At 38.9% G+C, this 24,614-nt stretch overlaps 3 protein-coding genes across 3 annotated transcripts; 2 read left to right on the top strand and 1 right to left on the bottom strand.

The window, feature by feature from the left end:
- Positions 1–964: 964 nt before the first annotated feature.
- Positions 965–8,732, bottom strand: pkmb (pyruvate kinase M1/2b). Its single transcript, XM_044355716.1, has 11 exons — positions 8,628–8,732; positions 7,010–7,182; positions 6,778–6,869; positions 5,334–5,465; positions 5,007–5,193; positions 4,641–4,911; positions 4,402–4,552; positions 4,149–4,301; positions 2,873–3,039; positions 1,737–1,918; positions 965–1,564 (listed from the first exon to the last, which is right to left on the bottom strand). Exons 2-11 carry the CDS (start codon positions 7,152–7,154, stop codon positions 1,458–1,460), a joined length of 1,587 nt encoding a protein of 528 aa, XP_044211651.1. The 5' UTR covers positions 7,155–7,182; positions 8,628–8,732; the 3' UTR covers positions 965–1,457.
- A 4,737-nt stretch (positions 8,733–13,469) lies between these two features.
- On the top strand, positions 13,470–21,450 carry LOC122985853 (protein mono-ADP-ribosyltransferase PARP6-like). The gene is made up of 22 exons (XM_044356825.1): positions 13,470–13,554; positions 13,833–13,910; positions 14,091–14,185; positions 14,796–14,856; positions 14,953–15,043; positions 15,125–15,191; positions 15,366–15,515; positions 15,608–15,749; positions 17,009–17,140; positions 18,637–18,732; positions 18,838–18,930; positions 19,020–19,145; positions 19,249–19,314; positions 19,434–19,501; positions 19,629–19,677; positions 19,820–19,932; positions 20,042–20,114; positions 20,270–20,339; positions 20,449–20,528; positions 20,621–20,684; positions 20,769–20,853; positions 20,961–21,450. Exons 1-22 carry the CDS (start codon positions 13,531–13,533, stop codon positions 21,055–21,057), a joined length of 1,920 nt encoding a protein of 639 aa, XP_044212760.1. The 5' UTR covers positions 13,470–13,530; the 3' UTR covers positions 21,058–21,450.
- A 1,731-nt stretch (positions 21,451–23,181) lies between these two features.
- Positions 23,182–24,301, top strand: rpp25a (ribonuclease P and MRP subunit p25, a). The gene has a single exon (XM_044356488.1). It carries the CDS (start codon positions 23,182–23,184, stop codon positions 23,845–23,847), a length of 666 nt encoding a protein of 221 aa, XP_044212423.1. The 3' UTR covers positions 23,848–24,301.
- Positions 24,302–24,614: the final 313 nt, after the last annotated feature.

Below are 24,614 nucleotides of genomic sequence, written 5' to 3' on the forward strand. Positions count from 1 at the left end.
GTATTGCTGCTTTTACTTAAGTCCAAAATTCTGAATACTTACATAGATAGACTACCATACATAGACTACTGCACAAGAACAGTACTTTGATTAAAAACGGCGAAAGACAACTCATTACAGGTCTGTTTTTCACTCAAACCCGTAGTGAGACATTATGAAATAAATATGAATGAATACAGACATCATATAACATAACCAGAAAAATGTGAATAATCTAATTAATTTGGGAAACTGCTCATTATTATGAAATGTCATTTTGTCTTGCCTCTTCTTCACAATATCAGTTTTTTGTTTAATTCCACATATTCTTATTTCAAAATGTTTTTTTTTTCAACGGTGTGTTTTTATTTTACAACCCCATTGTGATTGGTTGTCTACTCATTCACACCAAAGCAACAGCCGATCATAACTGGCTCTGCCCTGTTTGTCTTAATTGACAGAGGAAAGGTTTGTTAGGAAAAGACATTTCGTAATAATAAGCTGAATTGTAAAAAAAACCAAAAAAAAAACCTAATATGTTAAAATCAGGGTTTTTGTTGAGTGTTGTGGTGTTCAACAGTTATCTTGTTAGGTATTCATCTAATGAGGCAACTGGTTGTTTAGATATATATTTTCAATGTTTCCTTCGCCATGTTAAATAATTTTGCAGTTTTAGTGACTTATGTTCTGCAAAACACTGTTAGTAACGTCGGCCTGCAATGCTGACTCACATTCAAATTTATATTATTTTTTAAACTTGTGTATTTGCCTTTATATGTGCCTCAAATCATAAGTGGTGTTTCCTTTATTTTGATACATTTAGTCAGAAATGTATGTTCATGTACAACTAGCTAGTATTCTGATGTGAAATCTGAAGGAAGTTGGGCCTACAACAATAACATAAAATGTATCTATTTGAATACTGAGCATATCAATCTTGCAACAGTTTAGTGTTACAGTGATCACAAGAGGAGGAGAAACACAGTTGAGCCAAGAGTTTCTTTTAATGGATGGAAACCCACTCATGCCAGATCACTTCATGATGACACTTTGTACCGACTATCAGTTCTGCGTGAAACACTGGAGAAGATAAATACAGTACACATCTGCACTTGTGCATCCTGACACCTAGACATCAAAATAACACTAAATAAGGACTGACAAATGTGTATTTGGAGCCTAGTTTACAGTGCATGCAGAGGAACACGTATCTCCACTTTGTACAACACACATGACAGATGAGTTTCCAGTAAAAGGTTCAGTCTCTGGCAGCAGGATTTAGACAATAAATTGCTCATATGGGTGACAGGAATCATGGAGTTACTTTCTGCGAATGACAACCATCAAAAGGCCTTTTTTGACTGGTTTTGACTTTCTGTTGGTTACGAAGACCAACAGAAAAGAAAAGTCCAACACAGAGGGCAGGCAGGTTACAGGGGAGGGGAGGGGGAGTGGTTACTAATGTCATTGGATGAAGTTCAAGGCACCAGCACAACTCTCATGGTGTTGGTGTAACCAGCACCTGGGCGCCAGCCGGTCACGACAATGACGGAATCACCAGACTTGAAGAACTTGCGGTGCTTGCCTACAGATGGAAAACAGAGAGGTGTCAGTTAAAAAGCACTTAATTAAATCCTTGTGAATCCCTGAGATGAACAAAATTCTTACATAAATCTTGAATTTTCTCCTAACTTTCTCTTCACTGGAAGAAACCCTCTTATCTGACAGCAAATTCAACAAAACCCATAAACACTCACCAACTTCCATGGCAAAGTTCACACGCAGGTCAACATCCTCAGCCCAAACATCGTTGGCAGGCTTGGTGTAGAGAATGGGGTAGATACCGCGGTACAGGTGAGCCTGACGGGCGGTCTGGCCACAGCGGGTCACGGCAAGGATGGGGGCACGGGGCCTGTACCTTGACAGCATGTGAGCAGACCTGCAAGTAACAGATACAAACTATTACAAAAATGGAAAACTGAAAATATTTCATTTTCACTAAAACATGTTTAAAATAATTGATTTGAATGAATGCCAAAACTTAAACCTGCAATAACAGATTTTTTGGCCACTTAGAGGCTGCAGAAACAAGTTAATTATAAAAACAACACTGACATATTATCACTGTTTAAGTTGATATGGTGAACCTGTTAGCAAACAGTTGCCTATTTATACATTCAGCAGACACAGAGCAACATTAGCATTCATCTGGAGTTGGATTTGTGTCTACCTGGCTACTGTAAGTCCAACATTCACTCTCCTTTATTCTGTGGTTTAGACCTCTGGTTTATTCTCCACCAACTGGCTGGATGGCTCTTTAGCTGACAAATGCTCCACTATATCCAGCTAGTCACTGATTTTGTCAGCTGTTTAATGCTGGGCAGGTTTTTAGAGCTGAAAACAGCTGCTGAAAACAGCTGTGGGCCAGAAAACCAAAACAATGCACTGAAAGACTACAAAGCTCTGTAGAGCTGAGGTTCATCACAACAAGAGACTAATTTCACATACAAATAGTCATGTAATCCATTGTTAATATTAATTATAGCCACTCTAATTATGCCATTATCATTATGAAATCCACGCAGCTGACAGTATCATATGTTGAAAGGATGAACGCCCTAACAGAGAGGAATGAACAGAGAGTTAAAATTAACCCATAAAATGTCAGAGTTCAGATCTCAAAAGGTCACAAGTGGAACACAGATTGTGTGCGCAGTGACAGTTGGCACATTTCATATGAGCCCAAGGCTTCTGTTACAGAGCAAGTGGAGGTGGAGGGATAGAGAGATAATGCTCTAGTTTCTTCTCTTGTAGTGGGCGCCTCGGAGAATATGATGACTCAGAGCTTTACAGAAGAGATTTTCAGGAAGTGTACTTCTTCTTGGATTCTCACCTGCCAGTCTTGGTGAGCACGATGATGGCGTTGGCGCAGCACTTGAAGGAAGCCTCAACGGCACCGATGGCGACAGACTCAGTGGGGTCACGGGTCAGATGAGAGGTGCGGCGCAGCTCCTCAAACATCTGCCTGTGGTACATGGCTGCCTCAGCCTCACGGGCAATCTGTACATGCAGAGGAAGAACAAAAACAAGGACATGACAACTGTATCAGGCTGCAGTCATACACCGTGTTTTAACTGCAGGAGTTAGTTTGTATTTTAAAAAGACAAACAAAGGACAGTTAAGCTGAGTGCAGAGGTCTTCATACCTGAAAGCACACTGAGACATGAAGCTAAACAACAGCGGCGGCCATGATGTCCAGGGACTGTTGCTGTGCATGTAGATCCTCAGACACATGCTAATTGAGTAATATGATCACACAGTTAAAGCACAATGCAAGAGACAAGAGGAGGAGTTGTTTGGTAGCAGATGGATGGAGGGAGGGGATAGTGTATCAGGGATACACAAAGCAAGTTGAACAAATACTAAACAAGCTGTTAGTAAAACCCAGTGATGTGCAAACAATGTGGAAGCTACTTTTCTCTTTGTTATGCATAATCTAGAAAATGTAACTAACAACACCACAAATTCTATAGCAGTGTGTATATTTTTCATGGAAGTAAATCTGAATGTGTTGGTGTTATTCATGACCTTGAAAATCACTTATCATATGTGGAACATCTGGTCGGGTGATGATAACAATTTAACTATTTGAAAGTACAGTTCATGTATGAAGAGTACTTATTGTGCATTTTCAGTGTCAAGACATAACTAGATCAGACTGGTGTGTCAATTACTAGAACAACATTTTCCTATTAGTCCCTTTAAGATGTTTTTTTTCTCCTTTTAGTGCAATAAGCAGCTTTAGAAACAATTTGGTCTCACACAACAAAGATCCAATAGCTGGAAAACCCTGACAAATCATGCAGTTACCAGTATCACAGCTTTGCATGTTCATGTGAATTTGCACATACCAGAATTTCCCAAAGCACATGGATGAACCACATGCCACACCAAGTGTTAGGGGGCTTTCACACTGACAATGCAGGCTTCCTCACAGCCTCAAACACACACAAGATATGAGACTGGATATACTGTAGCTGCTGCAGTAAAACATGCTAAAACACTGGAATGGTCCTTCAACATTGCTAGGAAAGATGTATATATTGTGCACACATACACTGAACATGATGTAGAATTTAGGGAATAGGACAAATCCTTTGTGCTCTTACCCTGTGCTGTGTGCGCACTGCCTCCAGGGGGTAGTCTCCCTTGGCGGTTTCACCACTCAGCATGATGCAGTCATTGCCATCCAGCACAGCGTTGGCGACATCACTGGCCTCAGCGCGAGTTGGGCGAGGTTTCTTGGTCATGCTCTCCAGCATCTGAGGGGGAACAACAAGACACACTGCATCATTTCATGTCATCAAAACACACTGTGATTTTTAAAGTTTTACAAACAGTCCTCCCACTGATGTCACAGACCTGTGTGGCACAGGTGATGGGCTTGCCGATCCTGTTGCACCTGCCAGTCATCATCTTCTGGGCCAGGAAGACCTTCTCTGTTGGGATTTCAATACCCAGATCTCCACGGGCAACCATGATGCCATCACTAGCCTCCAGGATCTCATCAAATCTATCAGACAAAAGCAAAATAAATCAGTATTAACAATTATCTTGAGATTCAGTTCTGTGCAGATTATTCCCAGTGATCATCCACCCACCTGCGCACACCCTCGTGGTTCTCCAGCTTGCTGATGATCTTGATGTTCTTGCCCTTGTCACCCAGGGCTTTCCTGACAGCACGAACATCATCACCCTTACGGATGAAGGAGGCGAAGACCATATCAACACCCTGCTCCACGCCAAACTTCAGGTCTGAAAGATCCTTCTCAGACAAAGCGGGCAGATCAACAGCAGCTCCGGGCAGGTTGACACCCTTCTTGCTGCCCAGCATACCGCCATTCTCAATCTCGCACATCAGGTAGTCCTTGCCTTTGCACACACAGAATGAATAGAAGCTTTATTTCCACATTGAAGAGGAAAGGTGAAAGCAAAATCTGCAAACAGGTGATTGTTTGTGGGCTTACCAACTTCTTTGACCTTGACTGAAATCAGACCATCATCAATGTAGACATGGTTTCCCACCTCAAGAACCTTGGTGATGTTTTTGTAGTCAAGCCACAGCACCTTATCGTCACATTTCTCCATGTACTGGTCATCGAGTGTGATCTTGATGGTTTCACCCTTCTTCAGCTCAACCTCGGCGGTGCCACTCTAAACAACACCAGGAGAGAATGTGTTAATCTTGCAGGATGAAAAACTCTGCAGCAGACCTTCAAACAGTTATTTGTGCTCAGTATGATTCTCTAATAAATCAAAAGTGGCCTCATTGTGGCAATTTGGCAAGAACTCACGCCCTTGATAAGTCCGGTCCTGATTTCTGGTCCCTTGGTGTCCAGAGCGATGGCCACTGGTTTGTATTCAACAGTGCCAGGCCCAAAGCTCTCAGTTGCCTCACGGACATTCTTGATCGTCTCAGCATGGTACTGTATAATGTTGAGTGTTAGAAAAACATTGAAAATGTAAGTATATCTAATATAACATGAAAAATAAAATAATTATTACACATGTGAATTGTAATTGTTATTACAAAGTCATACTTAAACATGTCAAATTATTCAAAAGTAAAATAAAGTTAGCACAACAGCAGGTGGATAGACCACAGGGCAGCACTTGTTACATTACTATTTGTAGTGAATCTTGAATAACAACTGCAAGACATTTTTAGCACATGACATTGTTCAGTTTCACCGTATATAAATAGCTGCATGAGGTATTGAGTGAATACTCCAAAAGATTTCAGCTACAGCCTGTATGTCAGCACAGTTGTTACAGTTAGGTGGATATGTTTAAACAAGTCTAATGTCAACACTGAGTACTGTCTTCAGTAAATAGTGAACTCTTCTTCCACTACATGTCTTATTCTCATACTGTTGCTGTGAGGCTGTCTCTCACAGAAGACCTATTTATAGCTGTACTGACAACTGACACACCAAAGAGACAGAGGTCAAATTTATTTTGCCCCTCTCATAGAAAATCATATATTCACTTTGTTGTGATTATCTGGATTCAAGATAATAAATTTGTGCTGTTGAAATGCAGACATGTTTGTATTTAGCCATCTGAGCCAAACTATCATACCATGGCAGGCAATTCAAAAGTCACTCTGAGAGTTGAGTTACACTGAAAAAAAATCACTGCTGTTAACCTTTGAAGAGTACCAACCCAAATATCAACTGTGGGTGTTCACACTGCAGCTGATGATAGATTTTCAGGCTCATCCACTCAGGTGACAGTGAAAAAGGTAAAGAGGCATGACTTTTAAAGGCAAGAGGTCAGCAGTATAAGGTCAGCCAACGTGTTGGTCATGATGCAGTTGGTTGGCCAAATCACAAGCTACAACATAGACCTAGCACTGAAGGGGCAAGTACAAGCTCATAGATCACATTACAGCCACAGACAGTTACCAGGGCACAAGAGTAATGTCACGCTGACTGCTGCAGCTGTAAAGGGTAAATCCACACTGAATCACTTTGCAGAGGGCAAAGAAACTGCTGCTGTACTGCTCTGTCTGACCTCAAACTCTCAAGCATTTGGCACTGACTATGCTCTCCAGTCCCTGATGTCATATTTTTTGACAGTTTATGGTAAAACACCTGCTGTGATATCACCATTTTCAGGTTTGTGGGATCAGAAGTGCAACTTGCTAAAAAGTTTAAAGTTTTGGAGATGTAAATAGTAAATGGAAGTCACAAAAAATAATTTGATGTGGTTAAAATTTTAACATTCTTCGCTCACTTCGTGTGTGCCATGAGAGAAGTTCATTCTTGCAATGTTCATCCCAGACTTGATCATTTCCTTGGCAGTTTCCACAGCACGGGAGGCAGGTCCTGCATCGAGACAGATCAATTACATCACAAGAGATACCAGGCTAAAGGCATGGGTGTGGTCATATACAGATACATTGAGATTATCTTTGATATATGACATGTGTAATGTGAAATAAATCAGCTTTGGGAATATGTCTGACCAATTGTGCAGATGATGCCGGTGTTGCGAGACACAGTGGGTGGAGAGTCGATGTCCAGCAGGCACAAATGCTCAAGGAAAGTGTCTGCCATGGCAGCATGCATCTGCTGGTGGTGCATGATGCCTGAATCCTTTGACTTAGACATGACTGGATATGTGTCTGTAGGAAAAGTCCTGTGGAGACAGAACAGGAAACAAGAGAGAGGTGATCGATTATTACCTGATGACTCTACCACTGACATTCATTATAGGTTATATTGGAGATTTTTTTACATGGTCAGTGAACACTGTGATGTGTCATCTTAACAGTGACACAAAGGCTCCTGACACAAGGAGCTAAATAAAAGCAACAAATTATCACATAAACATTCATAATCGAGGAGTATGAACAGTAAATAAGGAATGATGAAGGATTACTAAATGAGACTTTACTAAGAATGGAAAAGTGCACACTTATATTAAGATGTGACCTCTCCCTGGATGAATTTTAAGTCTCTACCAGTGGAGAGAAACTGTGCGAGCTGACTGAACAGCCTGTACAAAAAGCAACAACAACAGTATGTGCCTGCCTGACTGCACTCTCCCACATTCCAGCGGGAGTTTATGTGGAGCTGAAGAAGAGGAGCTGGTCACATTTGACAGAGGCTAAAGGTGATTAACACACACAAAGAATAACTCCGGGACTCAAAACACGATTTATGCTGCCTGTGAGGCACAGCCGTGGTTGAGAATCCATCCATGGTACATTAAAAGAACAAAAGCGGAACTTACTGGGATTCAGTTAGGTATGCATCATGCATGACAACGTGTGTTGTCAGACAGTGTAAGGAAACACGGACACCATTCTGGCCATCAACATTAACTTAAAATAACATGGTCCGTGCTGAGCATATTTATGGACTGTAGAAATATATCACCAGAAAAAAAACATATCTGGTGGAAAATGAGAAAAAACCATCATATTTAAATGTTAAAATGAATTAAATGATTTAAACGTTTTGTAATAGATTACAGAGTGACAGGTCATAAGTTAGGGTGCTATCTCTTTAATTGGGAGAGAAAAGTTTGTAGAAAATAAGCAGTTTTCAGTAGAATATTTTTGTCTACCTAAAAATCAACTACTGAAGACATCTGACTGTCAATTAGGTGCCTAAGTTTTTATTCAAATAAGATTATATTAAACTGTATCTATCTCAAAGAAGGAAATTTACAGCAGCACAAGAAACAGAGTACAATAAGTAGATAAAATATCAAATAAATCAAAGTAAGAAAGCTATATGGAGTAGTTACTTTATCCTAAAATGTTTGTGCAAAACTAATCGTGCAATTAGTGGATATAGTTGGCTATATTTTAATCATACTGTATACGCATTTGCATTTATGCACACTGAGTATAATCATCCATAAAAATGAAATTATGAATAAAATAATTATGCGTGATTTAAATGTTTTCGAGGAATAAGAGTTTGATCTGTGATTGAAAGTACTTTTTAACATCATGAGAGGATGTAATAATGTTCTTTAAATGTTTTAAAAGTTAGTAAATTCAGTCAAAACGAATATAAAATCTCCTCTGCCGTCTCTGTCACACACACTTCAATCTACTTGCTGTTACTCACCTATACTGGGTGAAACTTTGCAGGGACCAGAGCGCCGTTGGTTCAGCCAGAGCGACAGGTTTTTATTCCCCCGACTAACCGGAACTACTTTCCATGTGTGAACAACGTCCGCTGACTGAGGAAATAGAGCGCGACAGTTCAGTTAATATTCGCTATTTGCACATCATGATAAACGTATTTTTTTCACACGGACGATGTTCTTGTAAGCTGAATATTAAACTGAGTCTAAAATTTACAGACAAAAGCACAGAAGTCTGACAACAATCGAGGAAGGATACAGCGCAGGTGCAAATGTTGTTTGCCCGGCCAATCATGAAGCTTTCGCTGGTACTTAAAGGTGAGCGTAGGTCACCAGTTCAGACTTGAGACATTTAAATCAACACCGACGGTCACTTGAAGGTGATTGACCCATATCTAATAACATTAAAAGAGCAATGCATTTTCATGAATGTAGCTACAGAAAACCACATATAATTACATATATTTTTATTATAATGACTTCTTGTGAGGATCAGTATTAATTAATTCTTGTACTTGACCCCAAACTTTACTCTCCTCATGCCAAATTCTTATTAACTTTGAATTTATTTGAATTCTTACATATGACCTTTGATCCCACTTTTTCAACTGAACCCTAAACAACAACTCTACATCTATCAGAACTTCTTAAATAAGTGTACTGGCAAAATGTTACCAGTGTGAAATGTCACTTCTCTCTGCTTCTGGTGACATTTGGTGAGGGCAGAAACACAAGAGCAAACACACACACATAATTCGGTCCCTTTATCTTACATAGCATACATTAACATCATTAACATCATACAACATGCAATAAGAAATACAGGTGAGTTTATATCAAGAATTTTGACACTATTATTTTTTCTCCTTTTTTTTTTAACCATTTGTTGTTGTTATTGTTATTTTTAATACATTTGAATTTGTCTCTTATTCCCTTCTTTATTTTACTTTTTATTTTTCCTTACTATTTATTCTGAAAAATACAAACCATAATTTTAGGTTGTTTTATGAGCTCGACGTGGGTGGGATTGTGTTTACAGCATGACGCATCTGAGGAGCTTCATGTACTGTAATGGAGTGTCAAAATTAGAGGGAAGGTGCAACCAAACTGAAAATTTCATGTAGTGGAGTCTGATCACTATAAAGCAACAATAGAGGCTTCTTCATCAGAGACAGTCATGCAAAGTCAATATTAACTGTACACCTGTTGGACAGATTTACAAACACATACATTGCAATATTTAAGTTACAAAACATGACACACTGGAAATAGAGTAAAGTAGATGTGCAAGTGCACTGTATATCTCGTTGTCATTCTGTCATGGTATATTATGGTGTATGTATTTATAGCTGAACCATGCGTGGCACCATGTAGCATGAGGAGCATACCGTACCTCAACGTAAAACAAGATCTACCCAATGTTACTTAATACAATCAAAATGTGCTGCCTCAGCTCTGCTCAGTAATGAAATCATTTTGTCTACTGTGTGTGTGTGTGTGTGTGTGTGTGTGTGTTTGTGTGTAGTATTTTTTCAGATGCATGTCATGTTAAACATTCTTCATATTTTAGCACCCATATTTTTTTAAAAAGAAAACATTTTGTGTCACACTGTGTAAATATAATCTTGGGTTTGCTCATCTACTGCAAAAGCATTGTAGTAAGACTGAAGTTCCTGTTCTTAATTAGGCAGTCTGAATTAATTAACCTAATTAACCTGAACTCACAAAAGCTTTAAGGTAACCTTAAAAATAAAAACACCTGACCAGAAATATGAAGTGAGTCCTGAGAGCCAAGATTTAAAACAACCAAAAACAATTTGTAGAAATAACACTTGTCTATAAATGTAATGCCCTGTAAAGCTGCTTACTGAGGTTTAAAAAAAGAGGAAACATATCATTTCTTCTGCACTTATGTGTCTTTTATGACTCCTAAATATTCTTGGAATGTGTGGATGCTGTGACTTTTCAAGAGTCAGAAATCCGACTCCAAACTGCCTCCCCTCCTTCCCTCCTCGTAAGGATAAATATACAACTTATGTACAACCTGGCTTGAAGCCACTGGGAGCAGAGAAATGCCTGCAGCACCAGGCTTCCAGAAGGGTTGAAGGCGAAAATATAAAAAGTAATTATTTTAAAACGAACTCCATTTCACCTGTGTTTCAACTGTGTGCATGCATAGTTTTTACAAATTCACCTCACAGTTGCACACAAGTCATTGCAGTGGTAGGATCTGTACTATATTATAAAACATACTGCAGTAGGTATTAATATAATATTACAGGTCAAAATGAATTCCTTTGCTTATCTCACCTGATTTTAACAAAATCACTCTCCTTATTTCTCTGTGTATTAATTACATACTCTAGCTGTGTCCCAAATCCATATGACATACTAATTCTAAACAGGTTTTGAGTATGTAGTCAGTTCAAACTGGAAAACTGACAAAATTAATAGTCAGCAAGCTTTAAAAAATACTTGACTTTTGAGTGTGCTGTTGATGAATGCTGTTCTCCACCAATGCATTGCATTAAGGAAAAGGAGAAGCTGCTTACAGTTGCAAAAAAGTAAAACAAACTGTGGTAAAGCAGCTTTATAAACACCCCAGAAAACAAAAAATTATTCAATATGTGGACGTTGGCAGCAACATTCCAGTTTGATTTTGTTGCATACTACATATTACATAACTGCAAAAAGAGTACACTAAGACAATTAGTAGTTATATATACAAATTATTCTGTAGTATGGAATTGGGACATAAAGCCTGTGCGTTAGTTTCTCTCTTAACAACAGCGCTCTCTTGTGGGCAATCGTTGAAGTGTCTTGTGCAGTATTTATTTTTACAGAGGATCTGCTTAATGACAATTCTCAAATTAATATTTATTTATTTATTTATAATGAATATTGTGTTTAGTTATGAGGCTCTACTTGCACTACTCTTTACCTCCGCTCTCTGCCAAATCACATTCTAATGTCAGGTCACAGGGCGCTGAACCACATGCTCAAACCAGTTTTAATCTTTAAAAAAAAAACAACCCAATGTTGTCTCAAATTAAATGAGTTTCAAAAAAATATCTCTTCCCATCTGAAGATTTCAAAACATTACATTTGAATATTCTAAGTGACACTTGTAATTGTTTTCCTTTGTAACAAGATTTTGATCTTTAAAGTGTCCTGGTGGCCCAGTGGTTAAGACACATACTATTTAACCATAACATCCCAGCTTTGGGTCCTTTGTTAGATGTCATACCTCTCTCTCTCTCCACCCTAATTTCCTCTCTATATCTCTAATGTTGACATCAAATTTCAAAAGAGGGAAATTGTAAAAAAGAGAAAAAATCCTGATCTCAATTTGACTAATAAAGGATTTACTAACCTATATTTATTTCAGTTTACTTCCTGATGATTTCACATGTTGAATGTTTGGTCTCTGCATATCCCTTTAATAGATACAATAGATACTGTACTGAGCTTGGAGAAATCTGATCCCTCTCCCCGTCATTGTGAACCTGTTGTACATTTAACTTGTAGGCCTTAGGTTAAGGCCAGATTGTAATGAAATAGTTGGTGTATAAAATGACAAAATTACAATATAAAATTGTGCAAAGTAGAGTCCAATGCAATAGCTCTGCAACAAATGCTACCTTTGTGAAGCTTATAATGTTCTGTTGACACTTGTCTCAGAGGTGTCGACTCACCACAGAAGAAATTTCAGTTGCTTTGTATTGGTTTTCATTATATTCTTGGTTGTTCATACAAAGATTTGAAAACTGCAGTATACAGTACAAGTGTTCATGATATACTCCCTATAAATAAAGACTGCTACATATACGAAACACCCACTCAAGTATAAGTGGATTACTCTTGAGAAAAGCACTTGTTGAGAGAAGACTTGCACAGATGTATGCAGATCTAGAAGTGTCTAATCTGGACAGACTGTGGAGCAGCAGGCGACCGCTAACAAGGCTAACTGCCGATTAAGGTCAGACTGCCGCACAGCAGACAGACAGGAAGACTAATAAATGCCAAACATCACTGGTGTCACCATCCTTCAAATCTGCCACCAGGGATCTTTGTTCTCATCACAGTCTTAAAACTCACATCTTGACATCTGGAGGATAACATGAAATATACATTTGCTTTGTTTATTTGGGAGGGGGAGGGGGGGGGGGGGGGGGGGGGGGGGGGGGTTGCCTCTCCTCCTTTACTGAAGCATATAGTGTATAAATAGTGCAGGCAATGGCATTCATGTCACACAAATAGGACAGAGATAATGTAAGTGTGCAAAAAAAGCATGAAGTAACAGCACTGACTGGAGCTGCAGGTCTCATCCTCAGCCTCTCCTCTGTCTGGACCAGGTTCAGCTGATCAGTCTGTTAATATCTGCAGCCAATCATGTGACACTGGGGACCAAGACTGAACATGTGGCACTTCCTGCTGCTCAAAACCACAGGGGGAGAGGACAGTCAAACCAAGACGGCCAGCCGAGCCATCAAACAGGAATATTAATTTGTTTTTATGGTTTCAAGATCACTGTGGAGATTTTTGTGTCTTTCTTCTCATAATATTACATTGTTTGCTTGAGTGAAATATGCGGAAGCTCCAGATTTGTCTCAGAAAGGAAAGGTAAGAACTCAGCTTCTGTGGTTTTGTGCCAATAACATCAGTACCAACGTCTCTTGTCCTCACAGATGCTGTTAAAGGCAGCAACAAGACAACAATCATCTTGATAATGAAAATATGTCTAAATTTTGAAGCAAATACTGGCTGCAATATGTTTATTTATATATTTTTGTTTTTAAGATAAGTCAACTATGTTTTTTTCCAGCATAGTGTTTAATTGTATCAGTCACAGTGGAGTGAACAGTCTGTTGATTGTTCCTGAAGATGTGCCAAACAACTGAACACATGGTGAGTCAATTCTCCTCTTCTTTTTCTTATTTCATATTGTTAATATCACAAAACTATTGATAGCTCTAAAAAAGGATAGTACAGTTTTTTGTCTTTACTTACTACCATGTGATACTCATATGCATCATATAGAGCACTGTAATAGAGTATTTTACCCTCTAAATTTCCTGCAAATATATTAAAATCAGTGGTGGTCTCAGCTGTACAGTCAGTCTTCTTTGTTTGCTGTGTAAATAAGAGGATTGTTTGATTGACAGCTTTTCCCATTAAACCAACAGGAGACTGAGTGCCAGCAGTGGACAGAGAGTGAAACTGATGAGGACTCCGACACAGAAGAGATCCTGTGTGGAATCCATGTAAAACTCACTTTATTATCTTCCTATGACACTTAGGAATACATACATAAGTAAAGACAACAACAGAGGTGTTTCTTCAAATGTGAAACTCTACTCTGCGAGTGGTCTTAATCCTTCAGCCTCCTGTAGTGCTGAGCTGTTTGGACCATAAGGTAATTGTGTCAATGTTTGTCTCCGCAGGAGAGCTGTCCCACTGACCTGTACCGCCACCCCCAGCTGGACGCAGACATCGAGGCAGTCAGGACGCTGTATTCAGACTCTGCAGTCTCCATCAGGTGAGCGTCTGATCATCTTAAATCTTCATGGCCTTAAAGGGAAGAAATCTCTGCTGCATTTCTGCATTGTTAAAGATCCCCTCCAGACATGTTTAAGACATATAAAAATTTTCTGCTTTGAGTAATGATAATTTGTGTCTAATATGATCTTTCTGCATAAAAAAAAGTTCAATTGCCTCTTTAAAGTCCTTAAAATGACATCTACTGCTTCTCCCTCACTGAAAAATTCTGAATCTATGAATATCATATAAATATTATTCATTTCAAAAGTTTAACTGCTAGACACAAGATGTCTCCTACTTCACTTTAAAGCCCATTCTTAGTGTATGTGCACTGGAGGCTTCAGGTTTCTACATCACATTTGTTGAAAATTGGAGCACAATTGGCTCCAAACTAGTTGTGATGTCACAAATCATGCTTGTTGGTACACACCTTGAAACTTTCCTTCTTCAGCAGATCAATGTGAAAACAGCTTTCTAGTGTCAAATTCTGCAGATAAATCATTCTGCACAGTGAAGCTCAAACATCCAAGTGAAGTAGTGAAGTGAAGTAACAATAAGAAAAACATGTTTTTGATCAATTAATTTTTGCCTTCCTTTTCTCCTGCTAGGGAGTATGGGTCAATAGAGGATGTGGATGTTGACTTAAACATTAATGCCAACTTTTTGGGAGTAAGTTGAAGTAAAAATACACACGATTCAAGTAACATCTTTGCTGTCATGGCATCTGGACCTGTTTAATATGTTGACACTGTTTGGTGTCCACAGGAGGAGGTGGCCAAGGCCTGGATGATTAAACCATCAGAGCCAATCATTATTCGTCTGCACTTTTCTTTTTCTCGGTATCTTGACGGACCCGGTGAGCATCAACAACATTGCTACACACAGAATTTACTGTACATCAATGTGACACCTGATTTAGTGATGTTTCTCACCACAGCACCTTCAGTTGAAGTCTTTCAGCCGTCCAATACAGATAATTTCAGCTTTGGGAAACAACTGCAGAAGTGAGTGTTTGTATTACAATTTTTATGGCGATGCTAGTGCTGCGATTATTCAAAATACAATTTCAAACTATTCAGTTCAGAGATAGATAAGGATATATGGTTTTATCCCACTCTATATTATTCATAGACCCCTTCTGGTTGTACAAACACTAACCCTTCACTTCTGTTCCCTAGTATTCTCACAGTCTTCATAGCTCAGGAGTGGAAACATCTGACTAACGAGAACATTGTAGCCCAACAGAAGAAGAGACACAGCTGGTTCAGGCCTGGTGGAACCATCAAGAAATTTCGTGCAAGATTTAGCATCTGGCTCCCACTATCAAAGTATGTGATAGTACAGTATGTTCAGCTCCAGTTTACTGTGGGAATTTCTTCTTGGGAATCTAATCATTTCTCACCTCACTCACTGTGAGCAGAACCAGCGAGCTCCAGGAACCTACTGTTAGGGATAGGATCGATTTGCCTGCAATGAAACTGAATCGTTTCACAAATCATACAACTGCCTATACCATCAAGAATCCCACAGGAGAGCTCTTCACCTATACACCCACTGGAAAGGTAAATTAAAGATGTACTTCAAAATACATTTCTATGAGATTCGTGGAAATATTTTATGGCTACTTCTGTGCTTCAATGAAAAAAGTGATGCCTGCACACCCACTCCAAGCCACAAAATGTAATCAGGACAATGTTTTGATCCCACTCAGATCTTCATCATATTGACCTTCTGTATTGTACTTCTGTGCCTGCAATAATCTTTCCAGGTTATCATTTCTCCTATTCCTTTTCAAGTTCTGGAAGTATTGGTAATGCTTTATTTTACAGATCCTTTAATTTTATGCTAATTTCTTGGAAATTTTCCGTGTAATTTCCCAGAATGTAACAGTCTGTTTCTCAGGCATTTTACAGAAAGATTGGTACAATTTGGTAGAAATTATGGGGAAAAAACAGAAAGAGGCATTTTTATTTTGTAAATGCCCACTCATTTTATTTGGCATGTAGGGCAGCAACAAAGGATCTCCATTCCTGTCTGTTTAGGGTGAACTTTTGGATGATACCCCAGGTCTGCCTCAGGCCTTTCAGTTCTCTTTCCATCGTTCAACGACAGGTTTCTTTGGGTCTTCCTCTCTTATGCCTTCCTTCTGGTGTCCAGTCTAGACTCCCCGAAGGATTGCCACCTTGTGGTGGTTGGTGGGCTTGCGTGCCTCAATGAACCCATGAACTATACTGGCAGGAGCTTAGTCTCCTGGTAGCGAGACCCAAGTCATCCAGGGCAAAGGGTAGAGGAGGCCTGGCAAAGTGCAATCCACTGGTTCTCCAGGTTGGGGGTTGGGTTGGGCACAGGGCTAACAACCCAGTTCTGTGGAAAAAACACTGTTACAGAAACAGCAAAGGAAATAAACACTGCTGTGTGCGATAGGCTTCCAGAGTCATCAGGAGACATCTGTAAGGAAGCTGATGACAAAGGTGGAGGACATCAACACCAAATGCAGGACCAGGATTGGTTTCTGGAATGAGCGAACCCTTGACAATTCTTTAACTGACATAAAATATGGCACATCAGTTTTCAGTGTTTAGTTTCGTGTTTCAAACTACATTGGTATATTAGATTACATTTTGCAAATTAAGAGCTACATATGAATCAAAATATAAGACTTTCCTACATTTGAATATTTTTCACCAAAAAATTGCAAAATGCCCAGAAAATTGACCATTACATTTAAACCTTCCAGGAAATTACTATATATTTAAAGGACCCGTAAAATAAAAGGTCACCAGAGTATTTAAGAGCAGTGTTTGTGTCTCTTCCTCCACAGAGGGTGGTGGTGTCAGCAGTGAAGTCATCAGCGCAGCTTAGCACCAAACAGCTGATAGAGCTGCTTTTCTCCTCCCAGGCCATCAGGCACTGTAAGACCACTCCAACACTACAACACGGCTTCTTGGTACAGGTACAGTATTGATCATCTTGAAAGGATAATAAAACAGTTACAATTATAAATTTTCTGAGAAAATGCTAGAAGCAGCCGCAGATGTTTCTTTGTTGTCTGAATATGTTTGCCGGTTGTTCCGGTGTCCTTTTCCTGTGTCTTCTGAAAGTGGACAGAAGAGGAGTATAAAGGAGGTGTTGGGGTCTGAGAGGAGAAGTTTGGGAAGAAACAGCAGAGACGTTCCAAGTGCATTTAGATTTGGCCAGCTACAGTGCATTGTTGTATTGTCAGCAAATGATGCAAAAATTCACATTTCTGAATATTCCACCATTCACATTAATAATGAATAATAAAAAGAAATGTAAAATGAAATGGTTTTTGAGAAGATGATGACACAAATAAGTTTATGTTGATCCATTTGGTGAGAAAAAATAAAAACATAAAATCAAATGATTAGAACAACATGAGTGTTGATACCTCCAGTGAGCTCATTTGAGACGTCACCAGAACCCGGCACACACTGTTCAGAGACAGGAATCATGTGACGTCACAAGAACCCGGAACAGAATGTTCAGAGATAGGAACCGTTTGACATCACAAGACCCAGGCACAGAGTGTTCAGATATAGGAACCATGTGACGTCACAAGAACCCAGCACAGAATGTTCAGAGACAGGAACTGGTGAGAATACGGTTAAAGTGTCATAACTCAGATAGTCAGACACTGTAGGGTACAGTCTCTAATTATGAAATCACAGTATGGTTAAACATAATAATATGTAATTATGTAATTTGATTTATTGATTGGAACAGTGTGCAGTTTTAAACATTAAAAATGCACTGCACCGGAGTTAGCTCAAAGCTAACCCTAGCCCATTTGGAAAGTCTAGAAGAAATTATTTTATCCCCATTCAAGCATGGATGTATGGCATTTAAGTTAGCAGAGGGATAACCGGAAATTAGGTGGCTCAGCCAGCAGATGTTTCTAGGGCGCATGATCTGCCCATAGAGCATGCGCAGTATGCATTCCTCTAGCCAATGTGGGAATGTCAAACCCAACCAGATTTGAAAAGTCTGTATACTGTGAAATACAGAGAGATTTATCTGGTAGTGATGGGCTTATTCAACATTGTGTGAACTCATTTGGCAAGGGCTTGAATGTAATAGACATTCATTTATATGCAGGTTTCAAGTCCCCCTCCGCCCAAAAATGTCTGCTGAAAGTGGAAAGTGTCTCTGTGCTCACCTTAAATCTCAGTATAAGATGTGTACGTACGAGCCTGATTCATGACATCACAAATAGCCAATTATGGCCTAATATTATTTGACTGATTTTTTAAAAAAATTTTGGGGGAAAAAAATAAAACATATCAGACAGAAGGTATTTACAGAGAGTATTTACATGTCTGGAAGGGATCTTTAACAATAGGAAAAATGCTGTGGCTTTTGCTCATATAAACAGTGAGACAAAATGTAAGAAAAATGTATAATCAGATTTGTTTTTCACTGTTTACGCAGATAATGAGGTATGCTGAACAGAGGATCCCCACACTGAATGAATACTGTGTGGTCTGTGATGAGCGACATGTGTTTCAGAATGGCCCAATGTTAAAGGTACGCTCCTACAAAGAAATTTATTTGTGATTTAGTGGCTAATCAGCTGAAACACTAAGAAGACTGGCATTGCCATTGTTTATATTCTGCTTTGTGTGTTTCTAGCCAGCAGTTTGCACCAGAGAACTCTGTGTCTTTTCCTTTTATACGTTGGGGGTTATGTCTGGAGTTACGGAGGAGGTTGCTACTGGTGCAGAGGTCAGTAACACATCCATAATTTGTTTTCCTAGATAGTGTGGGTAACAATAATGAAAGATCACTGTATTTCAATAATTTCTGTTCTACAGGTAGTTGACCTGCTGGTGGCTATGTGCAGAGCTGCTCTTCAATCTTCACGCAAAGGCATCATATTTGAACCATACCCATCTGTTGTTGATCCATGCAACCCCAAAACCCTGGCCTTTAGTCCTAAGGTATCACCTGAACTAATCTAATTTATTACAGGCTTGATATGAAATGGACTATTCAGTGTGTGTTTATTTATTCTGAATCAGTTGTGTTATTTTTTTGTGGCAGAGAAAGAGCTATGACAGGCTTCAAAAGGCTCTAGACGGTGTCTTGTTAATCAGGAGGATGGCACAGGTGACTGATCTTAAATTAAATCTTACACTCATGACACCATTTTCAAGATTTACATCTGGTTCTGCTTGTCTGAGAATAATATGAAAGGTGGTTAATGTCTCTTTCACATTTATACGCAGGGTCCGTATACTGAAATAAAGAAGCAGATGGACAAGATCGACCCTCTCGCCTATCCCTTACTGCAGTGGTGAGGGACACAATCTTAACAAGCATTTCAATCATATTTTTATTCACTTTCATAAAGTTGCCATTTTATTATATTAGAGTGTTTCTTAGATTCATATCCAGGTGTTTGTTTGTATGTTTGACAACAGGATTTTAGCAAGCAACAGATCACACATTGTCAAACTTCCACTGAACAGGGTACGATGGAGCAGTTTACAGTTAGAACGTGTTTTCTTAACAAAGTAGTTCATTAGTAGCAGCCACATATTAGATGATGTTTTATATTTTATATGCATTTTATACTAATGTATATATTTTGTAATCACTTGGTGCACACTAGCAACTGAAGTTTATGCACACGCCTCACCAGTTCCTGCTGATCAGCAGCCCCCCGTCCAAAGAGGCTCGTTTTCAAGCTGCCAGGAAACTTCATGGCAGCACCTTTGCTTTCCAGTGAGTAAAATCAAAGTTGTGTCACTGAAAAAAACATTCATATCAGTGCTCACATACAGAACATAATACCTACTTCATATGTTCAGACCTCTATTCTCTTTTCTTTCAGTGGTTCCCACATTGAAAACTGGCATTCTATTTTACGAAACGGGCTGATTAATGCCTCTTATACAAAGTTACAGGTAATATAACACTGAAGTTAATGTAAGCCTAACAATTTCACAGTGGAGATTTGGTAGATCGTGGGTTAAAGTTAGACCTGTGACACCTCTTTAAAACTAAACTGATGTCTTCATTAGCTGTAATCTGATCTTTTTTGGCATGTGTCTTATTTAAGCTTCATGGAGCTGCATACGGGAAAGGCATCTATTTAAGCCCGATCTCAAGCATATCATTTGGATATTCTGGTATAAATGCACATTTTAAAACATTTCCTAATACTCTTCATATAAACAGCATTAATAATTGCTTATTGGTTCTGGTGTGTTTTTGAAACATATCCTTTTCATTGTTCAGAGATGGGTAAAGGACGACACCAAATACTCACCAAAGAAGAACTCATAAAGAGAAACAACCGAATAAACAAAATCAAACAGGTGCAGCATCATTCACATTTGTTCAAAATTTGTCTCGATGCAGATCCTCTCGTTTTGTTCATTTCTCATCTTATACTCTCTGCCTGTCTTAGGAACATCTGGGGCAAGCCAGGTTTCTGCAAAGCAGGAACCTAAACTGCATTGCACTCTGTGAAGGTAAATATAAGAAAATAATGCCACGGGATTTGCTGTGATTTTTTTGGATATTGTTTTTTAAAAGGTGTTTGTGTCTTTTAACAGTCATTACTTCAAAGGAACTTCAAAAACATGGGAACATTTGGGTGTGTCCGATATCCGACCATGTGTGTACACGTTTCCTCTTTGTGTGAGTAGAACATGACAACACAGCAGAGACGTATCTGCTTGAAAAACCTTTCTGTCCAGACTATATTTCAGTTTCCTACAACAGTTTCCTGCTTTTGTCTTTCTCAGGTATGAAAATGGTCAAGTGGGAGATGTCCACATCAACACTCAGGAAGCCAGCATCCACAAGGAAATTTTACATGTCATTGCTACGATGCCATGCTAAGAAAACAGTTTTATTACTGTTCACTGACAATTTTAGAATTTCCTTACATTATCTGATGTTTAGAGTGCAAATTTGAGATGAACCCATGAACTAACTTACGTCTGAACTTCTCTAATCATTAAACAATGAGCTGTCTGATATTGCTCTTGTCAAATGTGTTTGACATTGAACCATTAAACCCTGTGAAGCATCTATTCTTTCAGTATTCAGTAGCTTTTATATTAGATGGCTTAAACTATATCTTATAATTTGTTGTGTCATGATGCTACAGAAGCTTTTTGTTTTGCCTTATAATTTACAGTCTGGTGTAGTTTAATCTGTGTCTACCACCAGTGTCATAACTGTACTATAATCACATATTTTGTAAAAGTTTTATAACCACAGACTTTTTAAATAAAGTTTTTACAATGTTTGCTCTTTTTTTTCTTCAATTGATTCAAGTGTTTCCCTTCACTTAAAGCAGCTTTCCCACAACTTCTTATTTTGTTATTTGTGTAATGTGAGTTTTCTTCCACAAGATGGAGCTGTAAGCAGTAACAACTCCCTTTTTGGGCCTTTTTATTAATAACATAAAGAAACATAATTGTTATGTTATAATTCTTAATATCTTTAAGTGGAGACAGATGTTAATATTGGACAGAATTTTGGGCACATTCAAAACATGTGTTGACATGGACCTGAGTCACATTCTCCTCTCAGGAAAAACAACACTAGACAACTACATAACACACCAGATGTGTCACAAGAGTCACACACAAAAACAATCATACCCTTTATACCAAAAAAAAGAGATAAAATAAAAGAGTTTTGAATCACATGAAGGATTCCAGTGAACTACAGCCAATATCCAAAAGGTTTTTTACAATATTCCCAAGAGGTGGATATTCGCTAAAGGACAGTTAATGGGCATTTAATTTACATTCACATACAGTGGATGATCCTCTTGAGGACCAATTGTTATTTGCTCAGACCTATATTGACCCCATTGAGAACCACATCTCTGTGTTAATTTTGCGAGTCAGTGAATAACATGGGGTGCATACCATCCTGTGAGGCAGAAATGCACCATTATAACAGTATACTGGATCCATATGAGCCCCACAGCTGCCTCCTGACCTCCTCCCTTCAGCTCCTCTGAAGACAGAAAACACCTCTGTTGGCATCTGGATACAGATCTTTTTCTCGTGGTTTTATGCAAGTTTGGCAAAATGTATCAGCTCCAAGGTATAATTGTTCTCATGAATGTCATTGATTCAAAAGAGGCACAAATTATGTAGCAGCTTTTTCTGGGTCAGCCCAGCAGGCGATGGACTGAAGGGAGGAGAACTGTGAAGTTGCTGTAATAGCCCTGAGGAAGACATTTCTCAAGGACCATATGGCTGTCTGATGATAGTGGAGGGTGAAAGTTGTCTCAAAAACCGTGATATACTGTGTGTTGCCAAAACTATTATTGCCATTTCTTTACCCCAGTGAGAGTGTAATTTAGTGAAACATCAGCAAAAAGGCACATTAAGAAGGTCAATGAAATGGGACAATCAAGACCAATTCAGTTAAAACAAAGAATTGTTCCAAATGCATGCCTTGTTAAATCTCATTAACACGTCTATTCATCCATATAATTCAAGCAACCACATGGAGAAGTGAAATTTCTGAGCCCTTAAGGGTTTAACAAAAGCCTCCCTCCAAAACCGACAAACTAAAATGTGACAGACATTATTAAATGAAGCAAAATGTTGTATGTGCCTTTAAGAGCACTATGTCCCACGCTACATGTCTCTCTCTGAGCCTCATATGTGTTTGTTGGCATCAGCTGTCCTCAGTACTGAATAGAGCAAGGACATCTTTTCCTTCACGTCAATGGGATTAGAGAAAGAAATGCCCTCTTCATTCTGCTAGCTGTCATCTCAGAGCTCAGAGGAAAAAATGAAAATGCAACGTGGACAGAGGAAAGAAAGAAGATCAAGATAAGTCCTAAGTTTGCTTTACAAAGCTGATCAGTTTTTAGTTTCTTATCCTAAACCGACAAGAAACGTGCTTCAGATCTCAAGGGAGATATGCAAATAATCCGAGGCTGCAGGCTCAGAAACAGCATCCTACACCGTTATTTCATTGCTTTCTAAAGCAATGACTGAGCCCAGGGGTCAGATGAAGAGTTCAAATGCTGCAAGCAGCTCTGTGATGGAACCTCAATCTTCTTCATTCAATCCTGATGTTTTATCTTTGTCTCCAAAACTTGGCCAGAACAACTTCAGGAGAGTGAGTCGCACAGAGGACAGCAGTCCCTATCCCATTCCTGGACTTGCAGCAGACATCCTGCACATGCGAGTGAAAGAAGGAAGCAAGATCCGCAATTTACTGCGGTTTGCAACAGCTCGCATGCAAGGGGAAGGAAAAGACAGCAATGGGGCATCACTGAGACAGGTGGTCTTCACTGGCTCAGACAGAGGAGTCACCAAGACGATCACCTGTGTAGAGATTCTGAAACGTAAAGTTGGTGGGCTCCACCAGGTGTCCAAGCTCTACTACAAGACAGTGAATGAGGTTTGGGAGAGTTCACAGTGTGGAGCACCAGATATAACCATACAGAGGACAGTCCCTGCCATCTGTATCCTGCTCTCCAAAGACCCTCTGGATCCCCAAGAGCCTGGATACCAACCTCCCCAAACAGCCAGTGTTCCCACAGAGGACGCAGAGAAATGTAGAGCTCTGCTAAGGCCAGGACACAGTCCCTCCTCACAGCACACAGCCAAGAGACTCTGTCTGGATGACTGGAGTAAAGGTGCTCCCTGAACGTCCAAAGTCTGACTCAATTTAATCAAATATCAGGAAATTAACATAATTTATTTAATTTCTCAGCATTTATTTTTGCAGCATCAAGTTTAAATAAGTCTAGAATAAGGAAATCATCTGAATTTCAAGTTTGAATGACAATGTGATGATACTCTGAATGACTTGTAACAATACATGTGCATGTTGAATTTTAATGTCTTATGCAATATTTTGTTTAACTTCATTAACTTTGTTAAGAAAAGCAATGTATATGTTTGAATTGAAATTTGTAGCACCATAAATAATCACATTAGTATGTAGTATGTATGTTCTTTACTATTTATATGTCACCTATGACTGAAATAAATTAACTTTTCTTGGAAATGCAACTCAACTTTTAAATTTTAGGCTGTGTTTAAAAGTGTACTCACACTCTTCACTTCTTCGCACAACTTTTCTATTTTTACAACCCACAAGTCAGGTCATGTATATAAATAGCCTAAGTATTGTATTGTTTATAATGTATAGGCCTAATATATATAGATTGAATTCCATTTACTTGATTTTTGATTTTGTTGTGTTACTAGATCTGTTTCCTTGTTGCCTGCACTGCTGTAATATGAATTTCCCCTCTGGGGATCAATAAAGTCTTATCTTTTCTTATCTCTTATCTTATTACTGGATTTGGGAGACCTGTCTGTTCAATTCCAGAAATTTGCAGAAAACACAACAGTCATTGACCTCATCCGAAACAAAGATGAGTCTGCGTACAGACAGGAGGTTGAACA

This window comes from Thunnus albacares, chromosome 7, assembly GCF_914725855.1.
Source record: "Thunnus albacares chromosome 7, fThuAlb1.1, whole genome shotgun sequence".
In the NCBI taxonomy this organism is placed as follows: domain Eukaryota; kingdom Metazoa; phylum Chordata; class Actinopteri; order Scombriformes; family Scombridae; genus Thunnus; species Thunnus albacares.

Excerpts from the sequence above, each read along its gene's own strand:
- pkmb (XM_044355716.1), bottom strand. The coding sequence starts at position 7,154 with ATGTCTAAGTCAAAGGATTCAGGCATCATGCACCACCAGCAGATGCAT. Across the intron at positions 6,870-7,009 it reads CGGCATCATCTGCACAATTG|GACCTGCCTCCCGTGCTGTG; the intron begins GTCAGACATATT and ends GTCTCGATGCAG. Across the intron at positions 3,040-4,148 it reads CAGTGCGCACACAGCACAGG|ATTGCCCGTGAGGCTGAGGC; the intron begins GTAAGAGCACAA and ends CTGCATGTACAG.
- LOC122985853 (XM_044356825.1), top strand. The coding sequence starts at position 13,531 with ATGTGCCAAACAACTGAACACATG. Across the intron at positions 13,911-14,090 it reads AGATCCTGTGTGGAATCCAT|GAGAGCTGTCCCACTGACCT; the intron begins GTAAAACTCACT and ends TTGTCTCCGCAG. Across the intron at positions 20,685-20,768 it reads CTGCATTGCACTCTGTGAAG|TCATTACTTCAAAGGAACTT; the intron begins GTAAATATAAGA and ends GTCTTTTAACAG.
- rpp25a (XM_044356488.1), top strand. The coding sequence starts at position 23,182 with ATGACTGAGCCCAGGGGTCAGATGAAGAGTTCAAATGCTGCAAGCAGC.